General features: G+C 53.2%; 1 protein-coding gene across 1 annotated transcript; it reads right to left on the minus strand.

Moving 5' to 3' along the window:
• Positions 1-579: 579 nt before the first annotated feature.
• Positions 580-6,418, minus strand: TCF15 (transcription factor 15). Its single transcript, XM_037044721.1, has 2 exons — positions 5,845-6,418; positions 580-1,036 (listed from the first exon to the last, which is right to left on the minus strand). The coding sequence occupies exons 1-2, from the start codon at positions 6,361-6,363 to the stop codon at positions 962-964; spliced, it is 594 nt and encodes a 197-aa protein (XP_036900616.1). The 5' UTR covers positions 6,364-6,418; the 3' UTR covers positions 580-961.
• Positions 6,419-15,724: the final 9,306 nt, after the last annotated feature.

Raw genomic sequence — 15,724 nt, forward strand, 5'->3', positions numbered from 1 at the left:
AATTAGCAACCACTAAAGAAACAAGGAGACCCTCTACCTCTGTGTTTTGAGAGGACAGCCAAGTAAGGAAAGAAAAAAAAAAGCAAGGAGCAGACCTGTGTAATGTGCTACCGTTTGCGTAAAGAGTAGAAGAAGGAAATACATTTTTTCCTCTATTTGCTTGGTTATTCCTAGGGAATGGGGACATCCTAAAAAACTGGTGGCCAAGGCTGTCTGCAGAGAGAACAGGTAGGTGGAGCCACAGGGGTGGCTGTTGGTGACACTCGTTACCAACAATCTTTGTTTTCAGCATATACCCTCTCGTGGCTTTTGAATTTTGAACCATGTGGATGAATATACTGCTTATTCAAAAATGAATAAAATTAAGGTTTCTTTACCAACCACACCAGCCACCTAAGAGGTGTTCAAGAACGTTCTGAGAGAAGTTTGGTTCTCTCGACTTCTGGGGTGTCCCTGCCTCCCCCAGCCCACTCCCTCCAGGGCCCACGGTGGCACCTGTGACATCCGTGCCCCTGCCAAGGTCCACGAGGGGGGTCACCTCTGACTTTGGATGTCCCCAGGCCCTTCCCTTCCTCAGTTGGGAACATCTTTTATTTAAAAATACCTTTTATTTTAAATCCACCAATTCTTTCTCTCTCGTGTTCTCTCTCAAACACACACACACAGACGTGCACACACCCTTGGTCTCCAACAGTCTTTGTTTTTGCAGAAGTTCTGCTTTGTCTCTGACCGGCCGGGGCTGGGGCCAGCTGGATGGGTCTTCACAACTCTCCAGAGTGGGGCAGAGATGTCCCAGGGGGCCAGTCCAGAGGGTCATGGGCCCAAGCCATTGTCCTCTGGCCCCTACACAAAGGAGGGGTAGGATCGGCTCCTGGGGTCTTCTCCCCTGTTCAACCAGTGGCCGGCCTCTGGTCTCCTTCTCCAGGCTCCTGCTTGAAGCACATGCCACAGTGGTCTCAGCTCATCTCCGCGGTACCCGAAGAGGGGCCACCCCCCTCGCCTTTAAGCAGTTGCCTCCCAGGTCACGACGGCCACCCTACAGCAGAGGAAAAAGAAGTCCTGAGGTTTGACTAGATCACCGCGACACTGGGACTCACCTCTGTGTCCGGGAAAGTTCTCTGAAGCATAAGGCAGAAGAAACTCTGCCTTTAGGAACAGATGCGGATGACGACGAGGTAACATTGTTTAAGGACAGAGGCACACAGGAGCCTGTGTGCTGAGATGCTGAGAGACAGACGCACAGGACAGTCACTCACCGACTTTCCCACAGACGAGGAATTTGATGGTGGGAGACAGCATGGGAGAGAGGCGTTTTTACCTCTTCATTTCCTCCCCATGTGATTTGTTCCTTTTTCAAAAGGATCCAATACATTTAAGAATCACAGTTCTCCACACAAAAGGGCAAAACAACACCCACGGTGGTTATCCCCACCACCTGCCTGTATCCCCAATGGCTTACTCATTGACCTCGAAAGTGGATTATGGATTTCTCCTCCCAGCCTTCACTCAGGGTGTTCCCTCTGCCAGGAAATACGCTCTCTGGTCCCGTCTCCCTGGGAAGGTTGCTCCATTCCTGCAGTTGCCTAGCACTTCCTGCCTCTGGGGACATCCCACCAGGGTAACTCAGAAGGGGAGAGACAGGGGGTCCACATCAGGCTGGGAGCTTGGGGAACGTTCTTCATCTCTGACCCCAGTTCCAGCCCAGGGCCTGGCATGTAGCAGGTGTCAAACCATGTTGTTTGAATCAGTGACGCCCACTGGAAGATGAGCTGAGTGGCAGCCCCTAAAGCCACCTGTCCTTCACCCCAGGGGGCAGTCTCTGCCCAGCCTTCTGAGGTCTGACACCTGGGTTTCATCGTCACTGTAAGCCAGCAAGGTCACGGACAATAAAGGCCTCCCCTCTTTGGAGGCCTCCAGCTGTTGAGTGATTGGCCCAGAGGCACCCGGCCAGTTGGTAAGAGGCTGGACTGGAAATCCATGAAGTCTGTCTTGCTTCCAGGACATGATGGTGTCTGAAATCCCACTGTGCCTTCTCACTCCCTGAGCCTTGCTGGGAGCTGATGGGACAGGCATCTTTCTCAGCCGCCTAGAGAAAGAGCCGACCATCTGGGAGCTCTGCCCCCTGCCCCCCTCCGCCGCTGGGCCCAGGTTGGGGCAGATCCATCCAGATGTGAGCCCAGCCTCCCTCGAGGCTCTCTGGGCCCAGGGACAGCGTGTTCATTCACAGGCAGGGCTATTTTGAGGGCTGAGGCCACAGTCCCAACAGAGCCCGGGGCTTGGGCTTCTCAGACAAACTCTGGCAGGAGTGTCTGAGAAATGGGTTAGGCGTGGGGGCAGGGGAATTTAGTGCTGATCCCGGGGGACAGAAAAGCAGCCCCCTGCCCTTTCACTCTACGTCCTCAGGGAGAGCCACCTCCACCTGGGATCCAGTGGTCCCTAAGAGGCCTCGGTCCCGTGAGAATGCTAGGACTGTATACCTCCCTGGACCTCAGTTTCTTCATCTGTGAAATGGGGACAAAATAGATCTACTTGCAAACATAGCTGCGGAAGAGGCCTGTAAACTGCCAAGAACACTTGAAGAGGCCCTGACTAGGCCCAGCTTCTCTGTCTCCCAGGAACTCAGTGCCATGGGCCCTGGGAAGCACCATGGTCGGGAAGTGGGCTCCAGGAGACAGAGCTGGGCCTCGATCTCTGCTCTGCCTTGGATAAACTGTTGGACCTCAGGCAAGTGGCTTCACCTCACTGAGCCCTGTGTGCAAAGGGGAGTCACTGTGCTGATGACACACTGACCCAGGTAAAGCCCCAAGCAAGGTGTCAGGAACACAGTAAGTGTCTAGCGTCCGTCACAGGTAGTACTGCATTATCAACATCACCTGGTAACCGCACCTCCTCACCCTAATGCCTTCTGCTCCAGGGCTGGGCACACCACGTGGGGAGGGCCTTATAAGATGATCCCATCCACCTGCTCCCCCAGGTAACAAAAGGGGAAACAGGGGAGAGACAAGAACCCCCTTTCCGTCTCCCGCTTGCTGTTTCTACCAGAGGGCCACACCTAACCCCTCCTTACTCAGGGAGATGCTCCAGGAAGCTGTTTCCATGGTGAACCCAACACCGACCAGCCAGGTGGGAGGGAAGTGGTGGCTCAGAGTGAAGGGACGGGGTCTGGAGTCTTGGAGCTCTCTGGCCCCCAAAGCTCAGAAGAGAGCCACCCAGGGGCTCCCCAAGACAGACAGTTTTCTTCCAGTCAAGTCTTTGAGGGGCCAGAGCTGGCCAGGACAGCCCCTGTCACCTACTCCCAGAGGACCCTGTGAGTGATAGCATGGCTTGTGTAGCCAAATTTGGCTGGGTCCTTGGTTCTGTAACAGATCCCAGGGAAGCAGCCAGCCACAGGCCAGGGTTCGTGATCCGTGGGGCAGACCTGAGACCAGCAGAGAACCCCACAGCTCAGCTATCGTAGGCACATGAGAGCCCAGACACTCCTTCTCCCCGAGGCCTGCAGTTATAGGCCCTCCACACTAACTTTTCCCATGTCCCAGTCACGCAGGCCTGAGTTCGAATCCTGTCTCCATCACGGGCTATGTCAGCAGGTAGGGATACCCAGAGCACCTCCTCTCCGGTTGCTGAGGAATTTTAATGATCGCGTGTGCAGAGTGTTTAGCACAGGAGGCCGATGCTTGTCAAGACCGCTGTGACTGCTGACACAGTCCCGGCCTCCCCTCTATGCTCCACCACCTTCAACACCTTCCCTTTTCCTTCTCAAGGTCACGTTTCTGACCACAACTATTGAACACCTGGCCCTACCCTCTCATCTGCCTGCCTTCCCTCCCAAGCATCCACCAGGAACTTAGCCTGCTGGCCGGGGGCTTCCCCTGGGCTCTGACAGTCCTTTGTGCTCCACCTCCCCACCATTAGGCCACAGCATCCCCATCCTTATCTCCTTGACCTTGGCCCTGACACCACACTGGGATTCCCTACTGTGGTGAGTGCGAATCCACGGCCTGCTTCTCTGGGAATGTTCTCAGAGCCCACAAAAGGCACTGGCTGTTGGGTAGCTCAGGTTTGCTGAACTGAATGAATGGGTGAAAGGTGGCGCGGGAGTGTCACTGAGGGCCTTGTCTGCCCTTCACACACCAGGCAGGACTGTCTGCCCCCACTTCACACCCACCTGGAAGGGACTCACAGCTGAGAGCAGCAGGGGCCCTCGAGAAGGCACAGGTCTGAGACTAAGAAGGCTGACTCAGGGAAACCGAGGCAGCCCTGGGGCTGAGAGGCCAGAATGGGAGTCTGAGGAGCTACAAGGGGGTAGCCCGAGGCCAGGACATTGAGGCTTCCCCAGAACAGAGTGAAGCAAGCAGGGGACCTACCGCAGCCTTGGGAACCAGAGGCTGGGGGACTCAGAGGCCTGATTCCAATCCCCTATGTCCTTTCACTTTTGAAAGGGCTGTGGCCATTCTCTGCCTGCCTCCCCAGATTGATGTACATGGTAGCTGCTGGAGCCCAAAGTTGTCACAAAGACCAGATTCCTCATGGCAGGAAAAGCCCAGGTCAGAAAGGGGAAAGGCTGGGGATGAAGCAGGCTCCTCTCGTTTGGGCAGGAGAACCAGTTTTCAGCCAGAAGAGTCCCCTGGTGACCTCTGCTGCTACCCAGCCCCGTCCACCCCCTACCAGCCTGCTTCTCATCCTTACCCAGGACAGACCAAAGGAGCTTAACTCCAGCTCTGCCCAGCGACTCAACAGTGCCCTCCCCCAGCACTGCATCCTTTTGGGGTTGGTGCCCTCAGGGGACCCCCTTCTTCTCTCCTGCTGCTCATCAGCTGGGATGCTTCAGGCTCTTGGTTGCAGGTTTGCATCCATCCCCTTTTCCTCTCAGTCTCCTGCCCTTGGACCAGGTCTTTGGACAGGAAACAACTGTTTCGGGGTCGGGGTAGCTCAGGGCATCACATACCAAGCAAGCCCAGAACCTGTCTTCTGGTTTCCCAGCTGAGTACGTAGCTCATGGGGTGTCCAACCTTTTGGCATCTCTGGGCCCCACTGGAAGATGAAGAGTTGTCTTGGGCCACACATTAAATAAATAAACACTAATGAAAACTGACAAGCAAAAACACACAGGTTTTAAGTAAATTTACAATTTTGTGTTGGGCCACATTCATAGCCACCCTGGACCGCTTGTGTCCCACGGGCTGGACACCCCTGGACACCTTTCCGAGCCTCAGAGGCCCACAGGCAGGGTCACCACCTGCCTGATGGAGTTCTTGCAAAGGCACAAAAAGACGACCAGGAAAGCACATGGTAAGTAGGAAGCGCTCAAAAAATGACGACCTTTGTTGTTATTTCCTCATGCCCTCTTCCTGCACACCTTTGGTTGAGGGGCGGTTGCCCCTGGATGGATTTTTAAAATATGCAATACCTGGCCATTTTTCCCTTAGATTGTCAAGTTTAAAAACAATAACAACAGTGAATGAAACAGCCATCTAGTGTGAATGAATCAAAATTATACCTATTTTTTGTTAGATTGGCAAAAATATGTTTTTGGGTATGTCGCGGGATTTTAGGAGTTAGTTTATGCGTGCATGAGATGAAGAAGGCTGAAAATCACTGCTCTAAATCATGTGTGGCCTCTGGGCTTTGCTGCACCCTATCCGACTGGGAGACATTAAGCGGGTAGTTCTGTTCCATACCAAACCCTGGGCTTGGAGCACCACCGCTCCACGAACTCTACGTCGCTCCCCGCTCCTCGCTCCCAGCTCCCCTTCACTGGGGTCCGGCCCTCCTTTGCTCCGTAAGAGGCCCGTTCCCTGGCCCTCTCGACCCTGCGGCTGCAGAGCAAGGGCGCCACGCACTTACCCCCTTGCGCTGGTTGCTGAGGCAGAATGTGCAGATGGAGCGCGGCTGGCGGCCGCCGTCGGGGGTGGCGGGGAGAGCGTTTTTGCCACCGCCGGCTGCTCGGAAGCACGGCTGCCCGTCGTCCGCCGAGTCGCCCAGCAATAGCACGTTGGCCAGGTGCGCGATGTAGCTGGACGCCAGACGCAAGGTCTCTATCTTGGACAACTTGCGGTCCACCGGCTCAGTAGGGATGAGCGTACGTAGCGCCGTGAAGGCCGTGTTCACGCTCTGCGTGCGGTCCCGCTCCCGCGCGTTGGCTGCCTGCCGCTGTCTCACCACGACCACGGGGCCCGCGCTGCCACCGGTCCGCCGCCCGCCCCCGGGGCCCGGGCCGCGCCGCGCCGCCTCCAGGCCCTCGCAGCAGCCGAAAGACTGGTCAGAGGCGTCGCTCTCGCTGCGGTTCTCCTCGTCCTCGCTCAGCAGCCGCACGTCTGGGTACAGCACGTGCGCGCCGACGGGGCGCAGTAGCGCGAAAGCCATGGGCACCCGGCCGTGTCCCTCCGTGCGCTGCGTCCCAGCCTTGGCCGCGCCCCACCGTGCGCTCCCGCGCGCTCCCACGGCCCCGCCGGCCGCCGCCTTATAGCCGAGGGAGGGGCCAATCACGCGGCCGCCCCGGCCTGAGCGGGTGGGCTCCATCCTGGCCAATGGGCACGCGCCCGCCGTGCCCCGGCCAATGGCGACTTGCCTGCCGCCCCCGTTCCCCAGGTTGAAAGCGGCCCGGGAGCCGGTGATCCTCCCTGAAGGCTCCCAGTACCCCCAGGCTAGCCTGGCAAACGCCGGGAGTCGGAATGGGTCGGGTGGGAGATGAGCAGCAACAGTCTCGTCGCCCGCAGCCTAAGCCTGCAGAGAGTGAGAGCAAGTCCCTTCTCTCCTAGGCTTCAGTTTTCTCGTTCAGAAAGAAAGCTGGGAGAAAGCAGTTCGGTGTTTTGGGCCCTCAAATTCTAATCCTGTGGTTTTGCAACTTTCTTGTGTAAGAAATAGGAAAGGGGGGCGTTGACAGTACAGATTCCCGATTCCTCCGTGCTGATACAGCAGGTCTGGAATGGGGCCCAGGAATCCGCAGTTTGTGCGCGATGGGGATGTCCGCGGGGACCGCTTGGAGCAACACTGTAATCTTTCCAAACAAGGATTCGATGGTGTCACGTCTCTGATACAAACTTAAAAAAATCAACAAAACCAAAGCAGAGCAAAAACAAAACACAGACACCAGTAGGTCCATTCACTCATGTATTCATTCAACACACACTTGTTAGGTCCCTACTAAGTGTCAGGCATGGTTTTTTAAGTCTGAGGATACAGACTTAAACAAAACAATTCTTTTTTGCCTTCACAGAGTTGACATTTTGGTTGAGGTCCTACAGTGTGCCAGACACCAGACAGACACTTTACTCTTTAGAACTCCTCACCGAAGTCCTGGGGGAGTACCCCTGATTTCCAGATAACGGCTCTGGCCTTTAGTCTTACAAGGGGTGAGTGGGGGCACTAGCCACAGCCTGTTTGGCTTCACTATTGCCTCCCCCCGCCCCCGCCCCGCCCCGCCCCGCCCTGCCCCGCAAATCAAATGCAAGTTTCTCTTCCTCATTCTCCGCAGTCCCGCCTTGGACAGCTGCAGACTCCCTGATTCTCACACAGATCCCCCACCCCGACCCCAGGCTGCTCCCTCTGCTGGAAGACCTCCCCCACCAACAGGCTATCTTCCTTACTGCCTCCCTCCCTTCAGGAGACATTAGACTGCTCAGTCTGACAGGTCTTCCTCCTGGGAGGCCCTGGGGAGAATCCCTGAGCCGATGACGGCTGCTAGGTTCCTTGTGTCACTCGTGCTCCCTTGCCGGCTCTGTCCCGGGGACCAGCCAAGACTGCATCGACCCGGCCCGGACAAAAACTTCCTCTTCAGCCCAAGTGGCAGCTTCTGGAGCAGAGAGAGCTCAGAGAGTGAAGTTGAAAGGCTGCTAGGTGCTTTCGGACTCCCTCTTCCTTCCTTTTTTGAAGATGTCTCCCAGCGCTGCCACGTTGTTGTGCTTTTCCAACTTCCTTGACCCAGGCCAGAATGTGTGTGGTGGGCGGGGGGGGGGGAGTTGGGCGGTGGCTGGAGGGTGTCCCTTGGCTGCCAGGGGAGCGGCCCCTAAAGTCTTCAGGCTCCAGTGTGTTCGGAAAAGTCTGTTCCTACACCTGGCTCCCCCTACTCCTACATTTGACCGTGACCTTGGCCAGGATGGGCTTTGTGAGGAGAAGGAGGAGGTTGCACAGCCCCCTCTCCGCAGGGCCAGTCCCACTGCAGCCCCAGGCCAGGCTGCTGCTTCCTGAGCCGATGAATTATTACCGGGAGATTTCCTTCCCTGTCTGCACCTCCTTACAGGGGCTCCCGGCTCCCTTCACTTTCGCTTTCTCCCCCTTCTCCCCCTCTCTTCAGCTCTCCACCTTCAGGTGGCTTGAAATTCCTCTGTCCAGTCCCCTCCCCATTCCAACTCGGTGGGAGAAGCCAAACAGGGCGTGAACTGGGCCCCGAAGGGGGGAGGGGGTGGACTTGGTGAGCTCATTCATTCATTTGCTCCTCTGGCAGGTTTTGACACATGGGACCCGGGGAGTAAAATAAAACCATGAATGAGACTGAGCCTGGACTTCTGCAGCCCAGAGGGGAAGGCAAGTTGTAAACAAAGAATTCCGGGACAATGTGGTAGGAGCAAGCCAGGGTCTGGCATCGGAGGCCTGGTTTTGGCCCAAGGAGAGGTGCCTCTCGATGTCTGGGTTTCCTGCTCTGAAAAACTGGAGATAATAATAGTGCCCATTAGTAGGGCCGGTGATGGTTCCCTGAGTCGATGCCAAAAAAGCTAGGGCTGGAGACACAGAGAGGCTCACCACCTGAGAGGGGTCTGTGGTAGTGTCGTGGGGGTGGGCCCCAGCCTGAGGAGCAGCCTTGACTGTTCTCCGCTTTTTCCCTGGGGCGTAGTTCCTGCTACATTCTCAGCTCACCCACACAAGAGGCTTCAGCACTGTTTGCCCTCTGCTCCTTGCTCTGCTCCGGGTACACCGGCCTTTTCACTGACCCTGGAGCCCCCCTCTGCCTGGCAGGCACTGCCCCAATATCCTCTCAGCTTATTTCACTACTTCTTTCCAGCCTTCCCTCCAATCTCACCTCCTCGGGGAGGCCTTCCCTGACCATGGGGACTAAAACAGCAACCGCCTCTCCCACCTCCCAGCATCCTTCCGGCGGCTCTCCCACTACCCTTTACTCTGCTTTGCTTATTTCCTTCTGTAGCATTGATCACTGCTTTCACTCATTCATCCACAACTATTAATTGAGCACCTACTATGTTCCCAGTATAGTTCCTGGTTCTGGCAATGCGGAAGTGAACATGCTACACATTTATTTGTCCACTAGACTGTGGGGCAAGGACTTTGTCTTTTGCTCATCTCACTTCCTCCCATTACAACCATCAGAGGCAGGTATTGTTTTCATAACCATTTTACACATGAAGAAACCGAGGTTCTAAGAGAGGAAAGTGACTTGCCTGAGGCCACACAGTGGGCCAGTGGAGGAGCTCAGGTCGTTTGGTCTCTTGCCCCAAGCACATGGCCTGTCCAGTGGCCCAGAGGTACGTGAGGGCTGAGCAGGCGGCTGCCGGGCTGAGGGAACAGTGGGGCTTCAGGCCTGCTTCAACATTTGGAGTTCCTCCAAGGCACCAGCTTGGGCCATCTCTGAGCCTTTGCCCAGCTGTCCTTCCTGCCTGCGGGGCCCATCCCTTCCCTTCTGACCAGACAACCCCGCTCAGCCGGAGTTCTGTGCAGCCTTGCAGCGAAGCCTGCTTGGCTTCTCCACCCCAACCTTGGTACAAAGTCCTGTAGTGATGATCACATTGCATTTCGGCCTCTGTCCCTTCGTCTCTGATTCCCCACGTCTATTTCCCTGCCCCCACAGGGCACCCACTCTAATATTTTTTTAATGCCTTTTTTTAGAGCAGTTTTGGTTTACAACAAAATTGAGAGGGCACAGGGAAGTCTTATATGCCCCCTACCCCCACACATGAATAGCTTCTCCAGTGTCAACATCACTCACCAGAGTGGAGCATTTACTGTCACTGATAAAGCGACACCAACACACCATTATCACACAGAGTCCATAGTCTGTGTTAGAGGTCACTCTGGGTATTGCACAGTCTACGGGTTTGGACAAATGTGTACTGACGTATGCTCATCACGTACTATCATACGGAGCATCTCCACTTCCCTAAAAGTCCTCTGGGCTCTGTCTGCTCACGTAACCCCCATCCCTGAAACCACTGATTGTTTTGTCTCCCTAGTTTTGCCTTTTCCAGAATGTTCCACAGTTAAAATCTTCAGTTAAAATCATACAGTGCGAAGCTATTTCAGATTGATTTCTTCCACTTAGGAATATGCACTTTAGCTTCCTCTATGTCTTTCCATGGCTTGATAGCTCATTTCTTTTCAATACTGCATACTATTCCACTGTCCGGAGGTGCCATGATTTATTCATCCATCGCCTACTGAAGAAGAGTGTGGTTGCTTCCGAGTTTTGGCGATTATGAATGAGGCTGCAATAAATACCCGCATACAGGTTTTTGCATGGACATAAATTTCAGCTCCTTTGGGTAATAACAAGGACTGTGATTGCTGGGTCATATGGTAAGGGTATTTTTAGTCTTATAAGAAACCACCAAACTGCCTTCTAAAGTAGCTGTCCGTCTTGCATTCCCACCAGCCACGAGTGAGAGTCCCTGTTGCTTCAGCAGCGTTTGGTGGTGTCATGTTCCGGATTTTGGCCGCTCTCATTGGTGCGCAGTGGTACCTCGTTTTCAGGTGCATTTCCCTGATGGTGCACGATGTGGAGCGTCTTTTCATGTGCTTCTTTGCCATCTTGGATCTTCTTCGGTGAGGTCTCTGTTAAGGTCTCTGGCTTNCCAAACTGCCTTCTAAAGTAGCTGTCCGTCTTGCATTCCCACCAGCCACGAGTGAGAGTCCCTGTTGCTTCAGCAGCGTTTGGTGGTGTCATGTTCCGGATTTTGGCCGCTCTCATTGGTGCGCAGTGGTACCTCGTTTTCAGGTGCATTTCCCTGATGGCGCACGATGTGGAGCGTCTTTTCATGTGCTTCTTTGCCATCTTGGATCTTCTTCAGTGAGGTCTCTGTTAAGGTCTCTGGCTTATTTTTTAATTGGTTTGTTTGTTTTCTTATTGTTGAATTTTAAGAGTTCTTCATATAGTTTGCATAACAGTCTTTTATTAGACGTGTCTTTTGGAAGTGCATTCTCCCCGTCTGTGGCTTGTCATCTAATTCTGTTTGTATTGTCTCTTGCAGAAGAGAAGTTTTAAGTTTTATAATGACTTATCAATTACTTCAATCATGGGTCATGTCTCTGGTGTACCTTAAAAGTCAAAACCATAGATTCTCCCCTATGCTGTACTCTAGGAATTTTACAGTGTTTGTGCTTTACTTTCAGTCTATGAACCATGGTGAGTGAATTCTCTGGAGGGGTGTAAAGTCTGCGTCTCGACTCGTGTTCCTGCGTGTGGTTGTGGTTCCCGCACTGTTCGTTGGTGAGGCTGCGTTTACTCCATGAGTGCATCCACTCCTCTGTCCAAGAGCAGTTGAGTCTACACGTGGGGGTCTATCTGGGGGCCCTCCACCCTGGTCTGTGGATCCTCCTGCCTGGTGGTTCACCAGTTCTGCACCGGGTGGCCGCACAGTGAGTCTTCAAGTTGGGCGGCGCCAGTCGTCCAGCCTTGCTTTTCTCCTTCAACAATGTGTTGACTATGCTGGGTCCACTCTAATATTGTTGATACATGTCTTTAAATTGCATGTATCTTTGTGAGAGTGGGCTATTAATTTATGTGAATAATAGACTCTATAGATCTCTTTCTTAGGTCGTTTTGTTTACACAGCACTGTGTTCCGTGAACTGAGGCTAACCCGAGTCCATTGCTTCTAACTGCTGCTTAGTACGCATGGGGTGTGTACATCCCCCACACCTCCTTTTTCCATTCTGACTCCTGCTTCCCCAAACAAAGCTGCAAACCTTTCTTTTTTTACATGCCATTTTTAAACTGTCACTTTAAAGATTCTATTTATTTCTTTTTGAGAGAAGTGAAGGAAGGGAGAAAGAGAGGGAGAGAAGAATTGATGGGCGAGGGATACATTGACTGGTTGCATGCCCCCAACTGGGGGCCTGGCCCACAACCCAGGCATGTGCCCTGACTGGGAATTGAACCGGTGACCCTTTGGTTGACAGGATGGCACTCAATCCATTGAGCCACACCGGCCAGGGCTTAATTTGCCTTTCTTTAGTGACAGAGTAGTGGGCTGTTTTCCATCTCATTGTGTTGCCTCCTCCACAAGACTGTGCATTCTCTAAGGGTGGGAAATGGACCTCCGAATCCTGGGCCAGAGCTGGCACATTGTGGGCAGTAATGAATACCTGATACAGAATGACAGCCTGACTGACTGACTGAATGAATGAATGAAAAGGTTAATACACAGCCCCCTACACCTGCTGTGTCCTAGTCGTTGACCTGGTTGATGGTCCACGTGTATACGTTTATGTCTCGGTGAGGGGACACACGAAGTCCTGCACCTCAGTCTATGTGGAGAAAAAGACCAGAGATAGAATTTATTGACCAGACCTTGTTGTGTGACCCTACTGTACTGAAAAGGAGGCTGAGAAAAGCAGTGTCCATTGGGGGCAGCCTCACAGCCAGCTGAACACTGGGTTTCCATTAGCAAAGAAGAAAAAGAAATACCAAAAAACAGCCCTGGCTGGTGTAGCTCAGTGGATTGAGTGTGGGCCTGCGAACCAAAGGATCGTGGTTCGATTCCCAGTCAGGGCACATGCCTGGGTTGCAGGCCAGTTCCCAGCAGGGGACGCATGAGAAACAACCATACATTGATATTTTTCTCCTTCCCTTCCTTTCTAAAGATAAATAAATAAAATTAAAAAAAAAAGAAATACCAGAAAACCACCGGTAGTGTTGATGACCACCGTGAGTGTGATCCTGGACGTAATACAGTGTCTCAAGGTTGAGTTTGAAATTCTGGAGCCCGCCTGCCTAGGTTCAGCTCTGCCATTTACCAGTCAAGCAATGGTGGGAAATTGATTGAATTTCTCTGTGCCTCAGTTTCCTCTTTTGTAAAACCCGTATCATAATAGAGCCTGCTTGCATAGGGTTACTGGGAGGATTAAGTCGAGTCAAAAATGCATTCCATTTGTAGGAGTTCTGGCACACGGTATGTGCTGTGTAAGTATTAGTTGCCATCTTGATTGAATCCCTAAAAAGCGTTTTCTGAGGGTCACACAACCAGTTAGCGATGGAGGCAGATTTTGGCCTGACTGGCAGTTTTCCCACTTGCCTCATCCCATGGAAATTCTCAGAGGCCAGAATCACGACCCCAGTCCGTCCTCGGTACAGAGTAAGCATCCAGAAATATCTGTTGAATGTGTGTGTTAAGTAAACCTTTAAACCCTTCTTACGGAGAGATGCCTGGTTTTGTCGTGGTCTGTCGATCGCTCAGGTTAACGGGGAAGCTCCGCTGAGTCCGTCACAGGGCTCCCACCACGTGGGGCCGGCGCCTTCCATTCCGCCTCCAGAGCTCAGTCCCTCTATGGCCCCTCCATTTTCAAGAGTGAATTCCTGGGAACGCTTGTTCTGGGAGATGCTCAGGGTTCCATGGTTGAAAAAACACAATGTCTGGGAAGCCGCGGTCTGCGTCCCCCTTCCGGAGGGCGGTGGCGCACCAGCATGTCAGAGACCCCGAGAAATCCTGCGGGAAGAAACTCCTTAGGTTTTATTTCAAGCTGCGTTTTCTTGGCTTTTTGTTGACCACAGATCCTCCCGCCCTCACCGGCTTCCATTTTTTCTTGAAGGCGTGTTCGATAGGAGTGAGGGGGCAGTGAGCAGGTGGGCCCTGGTTACCAGGCAGCGCTGGGCTAAAATGGGAACTCCCAGGCATTTTCCCAGAGCCCCGTTCTCTGAGGGATGCACTAAAACATCCCTGGAAATGTGATGGTTGGGAAAAAATGTGTTTCCTGGCACTTCTTTCAGGGGAAGTGCAATAGAAATTGAAATAATAATACAGTTGAGGGCTCACTCTGTTAGGTGCTCTTCTAAGCACTTGTGTGAGCTAACTATTAATATTAATATTCTACTATTAATATTCCTGCTTTAAGGATAAGCAGACTAAGGAACAGGGAGGTTTCGTAGCTCGCCCAAGGTCACACAGCTAAAAAATGGACAGGAATTCTCTGCTAATGGGCTCGTGGTGGGTCTGAAGCCCACTGCAGAGTGGTTGAAGCGTAGGTGCTCGCAGAACTCCACTCCAGGGAGCACGCACCTTCCAGCTGCAGTGCTCTGATCTTGCTGAGCCTGCGCAGGCACTCCCTTGGCTCACGCTGGCCCTAATACCAGTGGTACAGAGTCACCAAGGTGATGTACAAGATCAAGATGATGCTAAATGAGACCACTGTTTAAGGAACCCTTTGACATCCAAGGAGTCCAATTGAAAACCTTTAAGGCTGAATGTCAGGGGGAGGGCTTCTAGGCAGAGCTCAGCTGCTGACGGGTGCCCATGGGCAATTCTCTCCCCCCCTGCAGACTAGACAGTGTGGGGAGGGTCCCCAGAGAACCCTGATGTCAGCAGGCCATGTGGCACCACCTCCGGGTTTGGAGCCCAGCTCAGACAGTAGGGTTTCAGAGAAGGATGAGCTCAGAGACCCAGAGCAGTCTGGAAAGGCTTCCTGAGAAAGTGGCCCGGATCAGGTTTAGGGGGCCTCAGCTACCCTAAATGAGGAAGCCCTGTGAGGAAACTGCATTTTAGTTTATCTTCAATGGTCAATGGGGATGCTGGCACCCCAGGTGTGTTTGTGGGTTGCCCTCCTAGGTTGCCATGCAGACCCTGCTATTTGCTTACTCAAAATCCGCCTCCCCCAGCAACAGAATTCCGATTGGCCCAGGGCAGCAGTTGATCTAACTATAAAATTTCCCCTCTGAGCCCTCATTGCATGGAGGGGTGGCCATGTGGCTCATTCTGGCCAATGAGATGAAGATAGAAGTTCCTATGGAGGGTCCACTTCCTCAAATGAAATAGAGTCTCGTGGGAAGGTTTCACCTTTTACCTCCATCTTTTCTCTGCCTGGAATGGAGATGCGATTCCTAGAGGTATAGCAGCCATGTTGGTGCAGTGAGGACAAAAGTTGCGCACTAAGGAGGGCAGAGTGAAAAGCTGGGTCTCTGATGTTCTCCTTGAGCAGCCACACTGGCCCCTGATCTCTTGGGGAAAAAACCCCAACAAACCCTTGTATCAGTGGAGCCACTGTACTGGGTCCTATTACAAACAGCCAAATGCAAGCCACATCGGTGCATCCAAGTCTCATATTAATGTCCACACCGCTATCTTCTACAGGGCCCTGTGTGCCAGGCACTGAACTAATGATACCTCACACCCATTGTTGCATTGCATCCTCACCATCCTGGAATTGCCAGCATGTTACAGAAAGGGAAGTTGGGGCTCCCAGGAGTTGACCTCAGAGAGGAACAGAGTCCAGACTTGAACGTGGACCTCTGACATTTCTGTCTGTGTTAATAGCTGTGGTGATTTAAAAGCATGACCTCCACTTCTTCCCTTTAAGAGCTGAGACCTATGTCCCCTGCCCTTGAGTCTGGGCAGGTTTGTGGCTGCTGTGGCTTGCTGAATTCGGCAGAAGTAACCCTCTGTGACTTCTGAACCTGGATCATCAAAGGAGATACAGCCTCTGTCTTGTTCACAGACACATGCCTGGGAACCCTCTTGCTTGGAGCTCAGAGTTGCCACGTACCAGGTTCAAGTGCCCTGAGACTG

Source organism: Sturnira hondurensis, unplaced genomic scaffold (genome assembly GCF_014824575.4).
Source record: "Sturnira hondurensis isolate 20B ecotype Veracruz unplaced genomic scaffold, ASM1482457v3 Scaffold0004136, whole genome shotgun sequence".
Lineage (NCBI taxonomy): Eukaryota > Metazoa > Chordata > Mammalia > Chiroptera > Phyllostomidae > Sturnira > Sturnira hondurensis.